This window comes from Phyllobates terribilis, unplaced genomic scaffold (genome assembly GCF_046119375.1).
Source record: "Phyllobates terribilis strain yellow unplaced genomic scaffold, ASM4611937v1 Scaffold_7__3_contigs__length_470593459, whole genome shotgun sequence".
Taxonomy (NCBI): domain Eukaryota; kingdom Metazoa; phylum Chordata; class Amphibia; order Anura; family Dendrobatidae; genus Phyllobates; species Phyllobates terribilis.
The window spans coordinates 357,113,393-357,130,591 of record NW_027362767.1 but is presented as its reverse complement, the minus strand read 5'-3'; the positions used below and the strand labels follow the sequence as shown (position 1 = coordinate 357,130,591).

Below are 17,199 nucleotides of genomic sequence, written 5' to 3'. Positions count from 1 at the left end.
TTGAGGTTTTTTTTCTAGATATAGTGCATTAGTATTTTACACTTATTTTCCGGCTTATATTGTATCCTGGCATAATGGGATGAACAGATTTCTGTGTGGAGTGTAAATCACTTTCTCAATGTAAGTCCATGAAACTCAGAACAAGGCTCGAGAGCCTAAGGGTATGTGCCCACGGTCAGAAGCTGCTCTGCGGGTTTGACGCTGCGTGTCTCTGCAGCGTCAAACCCGCAGCAGCCAGATGTTACAGCATAGAGGATGGGATTTCTAGAAATCCCATGTCCACTACGAGTCTCTGCGCACCTGCGGATCACCCGCAGAAACTGACATGAGGCGCGTCTTTCAGACCCACAGCATATCAATTTCTCTAGCGGGTCCGCAAGTGGACTTTCCCCATAGACTAACATCAATGAGAAGAAAAAAAGCCGTGCAGCTCATTTGCATAAAATGAAGGCAGAGGGCTATCCTGCAACGTCGAGGCCACAGACGGCTCCTGACCGTGGTCACAAATCCTTAAAGGGGTATTCCCATTTCCAAGATAATATCCCAATATGTAGTAGGTGTAATAATAATAATATTAGCAAATACCACCAATTACAAATGTAGTATAGTATTTTTGATTCACTACCTCTTTCCTCATGTGCAGACATCGCAGGACCTTCGGTTTCTATGCTTAAGACCACTAGCAACTAGCTAACTAAATGTGACTTTATCAGTGGACGTAACCATGGATACCCAAGGTCCTGCAATGCCTGCACATGAGGTAAGAGATAGTGAATCCGAAAAAAATATACTACATTTCTAATTGGAGATATTTACTAATATGATTATTATTATTACACATGCTACATATTGGGACAGGATCTTGGAGATGGGAATACCCCTTTAAACTTATAGTGCGAAAATTCAAAAAGTGACCTCAGTTCCAGACAGCAGAAGATGGCGAGCGATGAGTATGTTATTACACAGACACATGAAGCGGAGATATTAAAAAAACCATGAGAGTGGTCCTTTACTTGGGTAAAAAGTATACACACAGTATAAAAATAATTACAGGTATTAGAAGAACAGAAGCCCTTTAACTATATAAATACTCCACATTGCTGAGTTGTGACTGTTCAGATAATACAAAATAGGCCATGAGGTTCGTGTGATCGAGGAACAGGAATGAAGCACTTAAGGGCACAAAACTCATTCCATACATTAGATTTCAGCTGATTAACAGACAAATATACATAATCATTTTGTAATAAAACACATTCAAAATAAAAAATAAAAAAAACAAGGATTTCAGGTTTGACATGTCTCAGAGCAATAAAGTAACAATATAGAAGATTAATGCACCACTCCAGCATTTTTTTTTTATTTCAGCACTGGAGTGGTGCTACTAATCCGAATTCCCTTCCCCCAGTATTATACGCACCAGTCGCTGTCTTCTGTTGTTGGCGCCATTCTGGTCGATCTCCAGCAGTTTGCGATATGAAGATCGCTCCAGTGTCTGCTGGGTGATCCAGAAGTCACAAATCAATGTAAATCTATGAGAGCCAGAACGAGGTCACAGACGTACACTGACAGCTTGTGACTAGTGTTGAGCGAGTATGTTCTATTAACCCTTTCGCCGAGTATGCTCGGGCCGAGCTCCGAGTATTTACAGCTGCTCGGTGAGAAGGTTAAATCGCTCCCGTGTGCATGATTTGCGACTGTTTGACAGTTTTACTACATGTGAGGAATGTCTATTTCTTACACATTCCTCACATGTAATAAAGCTGTCAAACAGTTGCAAATCATGCACACGGGAGACATTCAAGCATATCACCGAGCAGCTATAAATACTCGAAGCTCGGCCCGAGCATACTCGGACAGAACACACTCGCTCAACACTACTTGTGACCATTATCTCTGACTTCCGGTCAGTCAGAAGTAGCAGTCACAAAATGTGTATAAGGGCTCTTTCCCACGTCCTGATAGTTACAGTGCTGGAAAAAACAGTACCGGAGATATCTGTGTGCACCTGTGTGGCACACGTACCGACGCCTGGGAATCAGCGGTACAGTTAGCGCTGTTCCCAAGTGCTGGGTGCTGAACGCTGCCTTCATCATTGTTCCCCCTGCTGGCGCTGCGATCAGCACCAGCATGGGACCATGATGAGAGTAGTATTCTGCTCCTGCAGTGTCCACCTGTAAAAATAAGAATAAAAAAATCCATATACTCACCTGTCCTAAGTGTCCCCGCTATAACCCATCTGGCCGCTCAGCAGAGGAGTCGGGGAGAATGACTCCTGCAGCGAGCTAATCTCATGCACAGTACTGATAAGTGTGATGTCACAAATCCCATAGTGTGAACAGGAACACAGGATTTCACAAATGCCATGCTGGAGGACTGGTAAGCATGTAGTCACAAATCCCATGGTGAGAGCATATATGTATAGTGTCACAAATCCCATGGTGGGATTATATATGTATAGTGTCACAAATCCTATGGTGGGAACATATACAGTACAGACCAAAAGTTTGGACACACCTTCTCATTTAAAGATTTTTCTGTATTTTCAAGACTATGAAAATTGTACATTCACACTGAAGGCATCAAAACTATGAATTAACACATGTGGAATTATATACTTAATAAAAAAGTGTGAAACAACTGAAAATATGTCATATATTCTAGGTTCTTCAAAGTAGCCACCTTTTGCTTTGATGACTGCTTTGCACACTCTTGGCATTCTCTTGATGAGCTTCAAGAGGTAGTCACCGGAAATGGTCTTCCAACAATCTTGAAGGAGTTCCCAGAGATGCTTAGCACTTGTTGGCCCTTTTGCCTTCACTCTGCGGAAAAGCTCACCCCAAACCATCTCGATTGGGTTCAGGTCTGGTGACTGTGGAAGCCAGGTCATCTGGCGTAGCACCCCATCACTCTCCTACTTGGTCAAATAGCCCTTACACAGCCTGGAGGTGTGTTTGGGGTCATTGTCCTGTTGAAATATAAATGATGGTCCAACTAAACACAAACCGGACGGAATAGCATGCCGCTGCAAGATGCTGTGGTAGCCATGCTGGTTCAGTATGCCTTCAATTTTGAATAAATCCCCAACAGCGTCACCAGCAAAGCACCCCCACACCATCACACCTCCTCCTCCTCCATGCTTCACGGTGGGGACCAGGCATGTAGAGTCCATCCGTTCACCTTTTCTGCGTCGCACAAAGACACGGTGGTTGGAACCAAAGATCTCAAATTTGGACTCATCAGACCAAAGCACAGATTTCCACTGGTCTAATGTCCATTCCTTGTGTTCTTTAGCCCAAACAAGTCTCTTCTGCTTGTTGCCTGTCCTTAGCAGTGGTTTCCTAGCAGCTATTTTACCATGAAGGCCTGCTGCACAAAGTCTCCTCTTAACAGTTGTTGTAGAGATGTGTCTGCTGCTAGAACTCTGTGTGGCATTGACCTGGTCTCTAATCTGAGCTGCTGTTAACCTGCGATTTCTGAGGCTGGTGACTCGGATAAACTTATCCTCAGAAGCAGAGGTGACTCTTGGTCTTCCTTTCCTGGGGCGGTCCTCATGTGAACCAGTTTCTTCGTAGCGCTTGATGGTTTTTGCAACTGCACTTGGGGACACTTTCAAAGTTTTCCCAATTTTTCACACTGACTGACCTTCATTTCTTAAAGTAATGATGGCCACTTGTTTTTCTTTACTTAGAATTTGTATTACGGCAAGAAAAAAGCAGCTAACAGTCTATTCAGTAGGACTATCAGCTGTGTATCCACCAAACTTCTGCACAACACAACTGATAGTCCCAACCCCATTTATAAGGCAAGAAATCCCACTTATTAAACCTGACAGGGCACACCTGTGAAGTGAAAACCATTTCCGGTGACTACCTCTTGAAGCTCATCAAGAGAATGCCAAGAGTGTGCAAAGCAGTCATCAAAGAAAAAGGTGGCTACTTTGAAGAACCTAGAATATAAGACATATTTTCAGTTGTTTCACACTTTTTTGTTAAGTATATAATTCCACATGTGTTAATTCATAGTTTTGATGCCTTCAGTGTGAATGTACAATTTTCATAGTCATGAAAATACATAAAAATCATTAAATGAGAAGGTGTGTCCAAACTTTTGGTCTGTATAGTGTCACAAATCCTATGGTGGGAACATATAAGCATGGCGTCATAAAACACATGGTGTGAACAAGCATGGAGTGAAACATGGATGGCGTTTGGATTGGAAAACATGGCCCAACCGCCGGGGCCTTCTGCGAGCACTGCCTGTGAAGATGGACCAAGTAAAAAAAGAGGCCTTAATTAAAGAATTAAAGGGATTGTCTCATCTTCATTAATGGATACAATGTAATGCCAAGCAATATACTTTTGGTTAAAAAAAACCCTCTGTTTTAGTCTTACTAAATCTATACTGTAATTCTACATGCCTCCAAATTTATACATATATTTTCTTCATTCCAAATTCTGTGGGAAAAAATAGTTAAAACAAATATTCTCCACTAGACCCATAGCAAATAGAGGCAACAATCGGTGGCACAAGAAGCACCCACAGGCTCATTTGAAAGCCATGTCAAACAAAGTGCAGTATATCTATATTTAAGCACCTTTCAGGCTTCTTGTTAATCTTGGAAAAGCCGTTGATAAAAAAAAGAAGAAAAACAAACACCAAAACTTTTCTTCCTCAAAATTATCACACTTCTTGTTATCGAGGAAAGAGCTAAGAAAATATTTAAACTGAAGCAACAACTTTAGATACGAGACATTACACCTCCCGATAACTATAAAGGAGCTAGGACTTGTTCACACATTGTGGTCGCGGTGCGTTCTTTTTCCCACACAACAAACATGCATCACTTGCTGCGAGTTTTCAAATTCTGTGCAAAAAACATTTTGGTTTTATTTCAATTGTGGCAAAAAAATGCAGCACAGCTGCAATGTGTGAACGCAGTCTTAGGCTGTGTGCACACGTTGCAGATTTGGTACGTTTTTGCCAAGCAGATTTGCTGGCAAAACTTGATGCCAGCAAAGTGAATGAGAAAGCTGAAGTGTCATGCACACGTTTAGTGTTTTTGACTTGCAGATTTGGTGCAGAAAATAATCTGCAGCGTGTCAATTCTCTGTGCGTTCTTGACTCATTGAATGCAGTGGAAAAACGCAACGTATTTGAGGATTTGCTTTCCTGCCAAGAGATTTCTCCACACAAAATACTCAGCGTGTGCACATACCCTAAGGCTAATGCTTTCAGTAGTGGTTAGATGGATCCGTGCCCATGCGTTACAATGAATGAATTCTAATGCACTCCGTTTGTGCTCCTTTGCAGCAGAGTACATCTTTTCAGAGGGGCACAAGAACGTCACAACTACGCTCTTTTGGCTGTCTGAAAAGACGTATTCCGCCACATAGGAGCACAATGGCTCCATCAGGGGAACGTTGAAATCCCGCTGTATGGAAGCCATCAAACCATTACTGATCGGAGTGTGTACTTAGCGTTAGGGCTCATCCGGTCATTTTTCTTGTACGCAGAAAACTCTAATTTTCATCAATGCTTTGAATCGGAGTTTCAATTGTATTTAGTCAGTGATTCAGTTTTTACAATCAGTGATTTTCTCATATTTAAAAGAAAAAGTTGCAGCTTCTCCTTTCCATTAAAATGTTAAAACGAACAGTACACAAATGGCACACGGATGCCAGTGTTGTGTTGGCAGTGATTTTTCACTGACCATTAGACTTGCATGGGTAATTTTGATCAATGACGATGTGATTAGTACCATAGATTATAATGATACGTGTTCTATCCGTGAAAAATGCAGACAGAACATGTACCGTATGTAAAAATCGGATGTGTGAACGAGGCCTAAGGCTATGTATATATGAAGTTATTTAAATTCAAGTAAACCCGCCAAGTATTTCAAGCAGACAACAGCAATTGTGGCACTTTTTCTTAAAGTGGCTTTGGTGGTGTTGTTGTTTTTTGGTACCTTTTTTTATTATTACTATTATTTATATATATATGGTCTTGGCCGCCGTCGGTTTTTTGGGCATTTTCCCATTTTTTTTGTGAAGCCATATTTGCTGTCGTTTTCCAGTTCTTTTTTTCCCACTCAATTGAATAATGAAAAAACAGCCAAGCAAAAAAACTATGGCAAAACACTCCAAAAGACTTCCGGGCATTTTTTGAGCTTTGCCATTCTCTTGTGTTGTAAAGTACAGATCGTTTTCCAGTTCCAAGCGGAAAAAAAACAAAAAACAAAAGAATTAACTTGTCACTTATTTCAACGTCTTGGTGTTTTTAGGAACCATAAGAGGTTAAAAGACGTTCAAAATCCTGAACAGAAGAAAAGCAAGTCTTTACTGCATATGTTCATTCTTTTGAGCGCTTGCTGATAGGTTTTCGGGCATAAGGATTCTGTGTGGACATACCCCAGGCTGTTTCCTCCAACCAAAACAAATTGGGGAAATTGAATCAATTGATGGAGGTTTGAAAATTTTAGCTACAAATCCAGAATGAATTGCTGCAAATTGTGCAAGTTTTCAAGTGGATTGTGAATCAGATTTCATGCATTTCAAAGAGTGGAGTCTGCTGTGAAAATATGAACCATAAGTTGACAAACCGCAGATTTTGAAGCAGCACATCAAGACTTTTTTCCAGCCAATAGAGTAATAAGATGCAGATTTCCCAACCAGTAATCTGGACATCCATACTGTGCGGTTTCTCTCAACAGGATACCACTTCCTTTATTTGTCCCATTACTTTTGAATCCAAATTGAAGGAAAAAAGAAAGTGGAATTTTTTTAAAAAAAATGCTGTTTGAAACCACGAGGCCAAATTAACAAATCCGTGAATCAAGATCTGTGATTTCCAGACTGTCTTCTGACCTGAACTCATCGGTCTCCTAGGCTAGTCCTTGGACAGAGATACGGATGTGTGAATCCGGCGTCAGATAAATACTGACGCTGCAGGAATTTGTAATCAGTTCCACTCATCTGAAAGAGGCTGTTCCAGATGAATGGGACAATTGACAAACTTTCCGCAACAAAGTCCCTAGAGAACACGAAAGCTGTGAACACACTACTGGGGCACTTTGTGATGTTTTAATAGTCTTCTGAAGCCAAATCATGTGGATTAAAGGAACAGAACTTTTCTTAAAGGTGCCTTCTGGCTTTAGGATCCATTCCTGGCAAGAAAATTGCATGGACAAAAAAAAAAATAACCTGTGAAATGCACGTTATGTTAGGGTATGTGCACTTGTAGTCTTTTTCAGGTAGATTCCATTTGAAAAACTGAAACAATAAAAGGACATAATGCACAGCAATGTCAAAACGACCCTGCTGTGCACATGCTCTGGCTTACATCAATTCTTTTAAAGAGAATCTGTCATCGGGTTTTTGCCAACTAATCTGAGAGCAGCATCATGTAGACAGAGACCCTGATTCCATAAATGAGCCACTTACTGGGCTGCTTAGTGTAGTTTGATAATCTACTGATGATAAAACAGTGATTTTATCACTAGAGGACTAGTAAACTGTTCATGAGCTCTTTATAACCGTGCTCCTACCACTGATTGACAGCTTTCTGCCTATGCACAGTGCAGAGAAAACTGTCAATCAGTGGTGTGAGTGGAGTTACACAGAGCTCAGTGAACTTCTAGGAGATAAAACAATGATTTTATCAAAATGAAAGCAAGCAGTTAAGTATGTAACACATTGCTGGAATCAGGGTCTCTGCTCCTACATCATACTGCTCTCAGATGCAGTAGTAAAAACCTGCTGACAGATTCCCTTTCACAGCTTCAGGGTTTGGAAACCCTGGAGCAGGCAAGAGATGTACCATGTTCATTATTTGACTAACGAACAAAGCAGCACATTGTAACGCTAAGTATGCGAACATGAAATAAATGAAATTTGAATAGCATTACTGCTCTAAAAAATAGAAATAAATGAGATATCTTAGCGCAAAAATTGGCCAATTCATGTGTATGTAAGACACTTAGAGTCTATTAGAGAGTAGTTCACACTCATAGGGTCCTGGAATTTTGAGAAAAGCCTTAACGTGACTACCAGATACACATGAATTGGCCAATTTATGCACTAAGATTTCTCATTTATTTCTATTTTCAACAGCAGTAATGCAATTCAAATTTCATACAGTGGGTACGGAAAGTATTCAGACCCTTTTAAGTTTTTCACTCTGTTTCATTGCAGCCATTTGGTAAATTCTAAAATGTTCATTTTTTTCTCATTAATGTACACTCTGCACCGCATCTTCACTGAAAAAAAAACAGAAAAGTAGAAATTTTTGCAAATTTATTAAAAAAGAAAAACTGAAATATCACATGGTCATAAGTATTCAGACCCTTTGCTCAGTATTGAGTAGAAGCACCCTTTTGAGTGATGAGTCTTCTTGAGAATGATGCAACACGTTTTTCACACCTGGATTTGGGGATCCTCTGCCATTCTTCTTTGCAGATCCTCTCCAGTTCCGTCAGGTTGGATGGTGAACGTTGGTGGACAGCCATTTTCAGGTCTCTCCAGAGATGCTCAATTGGGTTTAGGTCAGGGCTCTGGCTGGGCCAGTCAAGAATGGTCACAGAGTTGTTCTGAAGCCAATCATTTGTTATTTTAGCTGTGTGCTTAGGGTCATTGTCTTGTTGGAAGGTGAACCTTCGGCCAAGTCTGAGGTCCAGAGCACTCTGGAAGAGTTTTTCATCCAGGATAACTCTGTATTTGGAAGCATTCATGTTTCTTTCAATTGTAACCAGTCATCCTGTCCCTGCAGCTGAAAAACACCCCCATAGCATGATGCTGCCACCACCATGTTTCACTGTTGGGATTGTATTGGGCAGGTGATGAGCAGTGCCTGATTTTCTCCACACATACTGCTTAGAATTATCACCAAAATGTTCTATCTTCATCTCATCAGACCAGAGAATCTTATTTCTCATAGTCTGGGAGTCCTTCATGTGTTTTTGAGTAAACTCTATGCGGGCTTTGATATGTCTTGCACTGAGGAGAGGCTTCCGTCGGGCCACTCTGCCATAAAGGCACGACTGGCGGAGGGCTGCAGTGATAGTTGACTTTGTGGAACTTTCTCCCATCTCCCTATTGTATCTCTGGAGCTCCGCCACAGTGATCTTGGGGTTCTTCTTTACCTCTCTCACCAAGGCTCTTCTCCCACAATTGCTCAGTTTGGCTGGAAGGCCAGGTCTATGAAGACTTCTGGTGGTCTCAAACTTCTTCCATTTAAGGATTATGGAGGCCACTGTGCTCTTAGGAACCTTGAGTAATGCAGAAATTCTTTTGTAACCTTGGCCAGATCTGTGTCTTGCCATAATTCTGTCTCTGAGCTCCTTGGGTAGTTCCTTTGAGCTCATGATTCTCATTTGGTCTGACATGCACTGTGACCTGTGAGGTCTTATATAGACAGGTGTGTGCCTTTCCAAATCAAGTCCTATCAGTTTAATTAAACACAGCTGGACTCCAATGAAGGAGTAGAACCAACTCAAGGAGGATCACAAGGAAATGGACAGCATGTGACTTAAATATGAGTGTCTGAGCAAAGGGTCTGAATACTTATGACCATGTGATATTTCAGTTTTTCTTTTTTAATAAATTTGCAAAAATGTCTACATTTCTTTCTTTTTTTTAGTCCAGATGGGGTGCAGAGTGTACGTTAATGAGAAAAAAAATGAACTTTAGAATTTACAAAATGGCTGCAATGAAACAAAGAGTGAAAAATTGAAAGGGGTCTGTATACTTTCCTTACCCACTGTATATTTCATGTTCGCATACTTAGCGTTACAGTGCGCTGCTTTGTTTGTTAGTTGTATATGATGGTAGCTGCTCCTAGTAAGCACCTGTTCACACCTATTTCTTGTTTTGGAAGTGCCAGCCAGTTTTTTCTGTTTCCATGTTCATTATTTGGGCGGCTTCGTTTGGAAGCTGCCCTCTCTCTATTATATCAGATACAGGAGAAAGACACCGATGGCAGAGCAACACCGTGAAGAATGACAACAAAACCAACAGTGGAGCCGCTTCAGTAAAAAGCCGAGGGTTTTCCTGAAGCTGTTTTGTAATGGAAAACTGGCTGCTCCACTGTGAGATTAGGTCTCATCCAGACGAGAGTATAAATCGTACCTGTGCTATCTGATTTTTAATTGGACAACACATTGAACTATGTTATTCAACAGTGCTGTTCACATGAACAATTTTTTCCTCCGCCCGACTTATTCACATTGTCATGTTGCCCTCTGAAAGATGTTATCCACACCTTTAATTCTGTAATCTGTTGCTCCCTAACTGAAAAAAAAAAAAAAAAAAAAAAAAAAAAAAAAAATCGCATTTTTAACTCACATGCACACGAGACTTAAAGACGTTGTCCACTACTTTTCCACTGATGCCCTATCCAAAGAATAGGGCATCAGTATTTGTTACTCTGGGGTCCTGCACCCTGGCCGATCTGCTGTTATCGGTGCCAGCGGAGGTGGCAGCCAGCCGATAGTACTTACATGCGGTGCTTGGCTGTCTAGCTTTACTGGCCGCCGTGGGGTACTACACATCCGCCTCCTATTCAATGATAGGCGGATGTGTAGTACCTCGCGGCAGCTACTACAGGTAGACGGCTAAGCACCGCATGTAAGCACTTCCGGCCGGCGGCCACCGCCGCTGGAACCAATAACGGCTGATCGGCGGGGGTGCCGGGTGCGGGACCCCAGCCAATCGAACACTGATGCCCTACGGATAGAGTATCAATAGAAATGTAGTGCACAACTTCTTTAACTGCTTTGGGTCTGTCAAAGCACTTCCCACGCATCTGTCTCCATGGCTCTCTTTCCCACCCAGCCCCACCTTCCTCGGGCTTGACTGACAGCGCAGTCCCATCAGACAGAAGAAGGTGGGACAGGGCTAGGGAGGCAGAGGCTTGGGAAGTGCTATGACACTCCCAGAGCACTTAAGCCTCATTTGCATGTGAATTAAAACAGCGATTTTTCATTCAATGAGCAACAGATTATAGAAGTGAAGGTGCGGAGAACATTATCTTTCCAAGAGCAACATGAGTATATAAACAGTCTGGGGGGTGGATTGTTTTGACAGATTCCTTTTGAGGGCAAAACCATCTTTTCCCTTGATAACGGCATTCATATTATGAATAGAAAATGTTGTAATTCTATGAAATGCAAGGAATTTCTTTGGTTTAAATGTGTGTGGAAGGTGAAGAATTCCTTGTTGGCCACTGGGGAGAGGGCCTGGATTAGACCGAGGATCTCAGAACCTGAAGGGGCAAAATCTGTGTCAACCCAAACAAACTCATGTTACACATGCACATTATGCACTAAACCTACCCAGGATCTGGATCTACAGCATTCATGTTACACATCTAGAAAAACCCATGACGCCAGTGTCCAGAGCTTCGCTGCACTTTTTCTGAAAATGCCTAAATATAGTAGAAACTCATGTGATGTGTTAGGACTCCTCTGGCACAGCACTAAACATCTCCTATACTGTTCTGCAGCAATGTACTAATATTTTACTAAGTGTCCTAAACAATACAAGACAGGCACCCAAACAACCATGGAGGAAGCGCAGGAGCAGTAGCTGCATGGCATAGGAAACCCATAAAAGCCCCGGAAATGTAATGACTGTCACATTTGTGCTCCACACGGTGACAGAGCGGAAGTCGGCCTCACAGTATGCAGAACTTTGGTTCCCAGCTATGGGAGGAAGCTGCACAGACGTCTTGTGTGCGTTCATATGACCGTCCCTGCCCCTGAGCACACCCCTGACAGTCTCACAAGGCTGCAGATCTGCAAACATCAGACATATATCCAATGCAGTAACCCTGCACCAAGCACAGATCTCACACCCTTCACTTGAGACGTCTTTGATTTTACACCTCTCCAGGAGCTGGATGACGACTCGACAAGAGATACAATGGCAGCCATTATTATGGGTCACCTAGTTTTTCCAGAAGGTCAGTTTCTGACTTGAAATCCAACAAAACCCGAACCCTTGTGGTTCTACTGAAGCTTAGACCACCCCAGCTTTCAATGCCGAATGATGATCGGATCAGCAGACATGTAGAGTTAGGAGAGGACACTACAGCATCCAAAACAGTCCTAACAGTGACTACATACAAAACACACCAATTATGGTGGATGGGCCAACTACGTTATGCCTATGGTGCGTCCAGGCTATCCACTACTAATGGTGCTGGGGGAAAAAAAAGGTCGGCCATGCTGAATTTCAGCTTCAGAAACGTATATTCTCTGGGAAGATACGTTTCCAACTGGTTTTTCGCCGCAATGTACCTCTCCATGTAGAAAACTCACATACATGTAAGGCCTCATTCACACATCAGTTCTTTTTGCGTACGAGGAAAACTGACCGAGTTTCATCAGTGATTTCGGTCAGTTTCATAAGTTTTTCTCGTACGAGGGAAAAGCTTCTCCGCCTTCTATTTAACAGGCCGTGAAAATTGGACTGCACTCGGATGGCATCTATGTGCTGTCCATTTTTTTCATAGACTTGTATTGCCGATTTTGATCCGTGTGTCTCCGCGATTCTGTAATGGCTGCTCAGTCTGCGAAAAATCTGACACATGTGAACTATTATAGGTACACGTGATATCCACGAAAAACAAAAATAGAACACGTACGAAAAACACTGGTGTGTGAATGAGCCCTAAAGCAAAGGGGAATCAACAACTTCTGCCTGGACGAGCATGACCACCTAAAACCTAGGTTCTCACACTGCGTATTTGTTGCAGATTTTTTAAACTGAAATCCTCAGAGTTTCGGCATCCCATATCTTTGCATATTTTCCAAACTTAGTCCTTGTTTTTATAAGTTTTTTTTTTTTTTTAAATAGAAAAGCATCCCTCACCCAAACAAACAAATGCAACAAAACAATGCCTAGTCAATAGTATAACCTGCAGTCTTTAGGGTCCCCACTGAAGTGAATGGGTTAAATCAGCAAGAAAAAAGTACATATCCGCACCAGAAAATGCAAAAAGCCAATTTCTGTCGGGATTCTGCACCAAAAAAACAGCATAGAATATGGATGACAGTAAATTAAGACTCGTCCACTTTCCTGGTACAGTAAAATGCAACAGATTTTACAAGCTGGAAATCTGCAATATGTGAACGGAGCCTAAACAGTTTATCTTGCTAACATTTTTCACCTACATGAAGGCGTCTGGGCATTCAGATCCCCACTCATCCTGAAAACAGGGGTCTTGGATGTGGGTGTGAGCGGAGGTGGTCCCATAGGAGTGAATGGGGCACTAATCACGCATTACATAGTAGCCCCCATGACTCGGGGGGCACAGGACCACCATTCTTGGATTCCTACCATTTAGACCCCACACATCACACACAGACCCCCGGTTTCCAGCACAGGGCGTGTGATTGGTGGAAAGTTTCTGTCACTATTCTGCCCAGACTCTGAGCTCTGCCCGATGTCACATACAGCAGGGTAATGGTCTGTGCCCACCTAGGAAATCCGTCAGAAGGCAGACACTGATACACAAGAAGTACTGGAGGCTGCTCAGCTAGCAGGGGCATGCTGGCACTAGTAGTTCCCCACATGAGTCCTGATGCTCCAATCACTTCACCGGACTCAGGACACAGATGAGGGACTGCTGTGTGTGACACGTCCTCCACTTCCCCGCAGGACCCCCGGGTAACAGGCCAGGGAAGCCCCTCCTGAGTTCTCCCTCCATGACAGGCCACGTCCTCCCACAGCCTCCAGCCCACCAGAGCAGCTCTGCTTCCCTCCCGCCGCCTTCTCTCCCTCCTCCGCCCCATACACAGCCCCCTGCAGTAGAAGGGGTGCCGTCTCTTACCCATCTGCTCCCGCAGCCCCTTCAGTTTGCCGCTACCGTCCGCCATCTTCCTTTCCCCCGGTGTTGCCGCTCTCTCGCTGTCAGCCCCGGGCTGCGCATGCGCCGTAGAGGAATCACGCACGGCGGCTGTTGCTGCTGCTGTTGCTAGGGAGAAGTCTGTGATTGGGTTTTACCTCTTGTATCCCTGAACGAGCCGAGAACTACAAGTTCCAGCAGGACTAATAATGCTGAGGCTGGTGTTTACAGCCCAGCAGCAGCGTGTGACAGGACCTGGCACAAAGCAGATTTATCAAAACCGCCCAGTCTTTGTTGCCCCTGACAACCAATCACAGCGCAGCTTTCATTTTTCCAGAGCTGTTTTAAAAATGAAAGCTGAGCTCTGATTGGTTGCTATGGGCAACAAAGGCATTTTCTCTTTTAGACGCTTTTGATAAATTAGGCCTATTGAATTATTAGTCCTGGCGCGTCTCCGATGGGTGCGCTGCTATGTAACGTCAGTGGAGCCTGCGCCTTAGTAGTGCCCGGTGGCTTCACGCAACATCTCAGTGCCCGTTCTTATAGATAGGAGGCATGTTGCCCACTCAACAAGTTACGCCTGCTTTGTCTGACACTACACAAGTTTTAGCAGGAAGTTGCATAAATATGGCGTCCATTGGCGCCATTGCATTAATAAATATGCCGAACATTATAAACCTTAGTTATACAGGTTCACAAGTTTGCTTTCAGAGAGCAAAATCTGTGGCAGCAAATTATCCCTACTCCAATCCATCAACTACGACAAATTATTACAATGTAGCATATATTAATGTGGATCCTCCTATAATTTATTTATAAATATTGTTTAAAATCAATATTCAAAATATTTTGCAGACTTTACCCCGTTCTAAGCAAAACTCAACCCATGCCTGTGAAACTACAGGGGTGCTAAGCAGAGTCCCCTCAAATCAAGGTCTATAGGACCAATTCATCTATTTTTGGGGAGTTTTTCTGAGCCTTTTTGAAGAGTTTTGGAAGTTTTTTTTTCCCTTAAGTTATCTTTGCAGCGTTTTGTTTGAACAATGCCTTGTTTGGTGAATTTCCTTCAGGATATGCTTCAAATAAGGGACATGCACTCTTCAGGAAAAAAAAAGTTAAAAAAAACTCCTGTTGGGCTATGTGCGCATGATGTCCACTGCTCCAAAAAAATAAAGGGAACACTTAACAGACTATAACTCCAAGTAAATCAAACTTCTGTGAAATCCACCTGTCCATTTAGGAAGCAACACTGATTGACAATCAATGTCACATGCTGTTGTGCAAATGGAATAGACAATAGATGGAAATTATTGGCAATTATCAAGACACCCTCAATAAAGGAGTGGTTCTGCAGGTGGGGACCACAGACAACATCTCAGTACCAATGCTTTCTGGCTGATGTTTTGTCACTTTTGAATGTTGGTTGTGCTTTTGACTCGCCCGCTGGGCCGTGGGGCACTCGGATCCGGGCAATAGGGAGCGATGGGAGTAGTAGTGGCAACCCGGTTCCGTGGCTCAGGGTGGTCAGGCCAATGGTAGTCCGTTATATTGATTATTAATTATGTCCGACTACGCCACCCGTGGATTGCGGTTATTAGGAACCGCCGCTGCATGCAGACCGCTGGGGCTGATGAGGTGTGCAGCTAGGGTAGTGTGACTCCCCACGGGAAGAGTGCGGCCCCAGGGCAGTATAGTGGATGGTGGGAGTGATGGTAGTGGGAGTTCCAGTGCTGGTAGTGCTGGAGGAGCAAGGAGCACACAGACAACAGGTTGCAGTCCAGGGTCTTTACTTAAACAGGTAAACTGACCCACAAACAGTCCCAGCTAGGAGGGGACCTGGATGTCTGAGAGCAACGGGGAAATTGGCCCTGGTCAGGGTGAGGGTGTAGGCCTACCGTGCTTTCTGCGCTCCTTCTGGCTATCCCCTCCTTATAGAGTAACAGCCCACGTTTCCGAGCTTCCGTGCTTTCTCGCCTGTATGGCCTGCGCCGTGGGTTCCTTTCTGCTCCCAGCCTTGTACGGCTTCACTGGTACCTTCGGTTGTGGCAGGGCCTCCAGGCTTCTTAGGCCAAGGAATGTACAGTCCCTTGCGGACTGGTTCTCTGCTGGGGGATGTAGAATCCTTCCAGCCTCAGACACCAAAGTCTGGTAAAATGAAGTCTTTTCTCTGCCAAGACAGGCTCTCCTCGCCTCTTGTCTCTGGCTTGTGGCTCTCTCCTACTGCCACACTTCCTCTTAGGTGCAACACAACTTTCTGTCCCTGCTCCACTCTGGGACACGTCTCAAAGCTGAGACAGGCAATCCAGTTCTCCTCTAACCCTGTCCCCAGTACCAGCTTTTATAGGGGCAGCCTGCTCCCCCTACTGGCCTGAGACAGGAGGCATTGCATGCTAATGTTCCCCTAACCAGAGAACCTCCCCCTTGCTCTCAGACACAGCTTTATTACACTTGTGGCATCCAGGCAGGGTGACACACTTTCACACTCGTGGTAGCATTAGACAGACTCTAAGCCCACAGAAGTTGCTCAGGTAGTGCAGTTCATCCAGGATGGCACATCAATGCGAGCTGTGGCAAGAAGGTTTGCTGTGTCTGTCAGCGTAGTGTCTAGAGGCTGGAGGTGCTACCAGGAGACAGGCCAGTACACCAGGAGACGTGGAGGGGGCTGTAGGAGGGCAACAACCCAGCAGCAGGACTGCTACAGGAGGAGCACTGCCAGAACCCTGTAAAATTACCTCCAGCAGGCCACAAATGTGCATGTGTCTGCACAAACGGTTAGAAACCGATTCCATGGGGGTGGTATGAGGGCCCGATGTCCACAGATGGGGGTTGTGCTCACAGCCCAACACCGTGCAGGACACTTGGCATTTGCCACAGAACACCAGGATTGGCAAAGTCGTCACAGATTAAAGCAGATTCACACTGAGCACATGTGACAGACGTGACAGAGTCTGGAGACGCCATGGAGAACGATCTGCTGCCTGCAACATCCTTCAGCATGACATTTTGGCAGTGGGTCAGTAATGGTGTGCGGTGGCATTTCTTTGGAGGGCCACACAGCCCTCCATGTGCTCGCCAGGGGTAGCCTGACTGCCATTAGGTACCAAGATGAGATCCTCAGACCCCTTGTGAGACCATATGCTGGTGCGGTTGGCCCTGGGTTCCTCCTAATGCAGGACAATGCCAGACCTCATGTGGCTGGAGTGTATCAGCAGTTCCTACAAGATGAAGGCATTGAAGCTATGGACTGGCCCGCCTGTTCCCCAGACCTGAATCCAATTGAGCACATCTGGGACATCATGTCTCGCTCCATCCACCAACGTCACGTTGCACCACAGACTGTCCAGGAGTTGG

The 17,199-nt window shown here is 44.1% G+C and overlaps 1 protein-coding gene across 12 annotated transcripts in view; it reads right to left on the bottom strand.

Moving 5' to 3' along the window:
• MAP7D3 (MAP7 domain containing 3) overlaps positions 1 to 14,094 on the bottom strand; it is a 72,702-nt gene extending 58,608 nt beyond the window's left edge. For 3 of the 12 annotated variants that reach the window (XM_073641279.1, XM_073641281.1, XM_073641283.1), the window contains exon 1: positions 13,834 to 14,092. In XM_073641279.1, the coding sequence (XP_073497380.1) occupies positions 13,834 to 13,879 (46 nt within the window). In that variant the 5' untranslated portion in view covers positions 13,880 to 14,092. Of the gene's footprint in view, positions 1 to 13,833 lie in introns of all 12 variants that reach the window. The other 9 variants (XM_073641285.1, XM_073641286.1, XM_073641287.1 and 6 more) reach the window with 6 other exon arrangements.
• Positions 14,095 to 17,199: the final 3,105 nt, after the last annotated feature.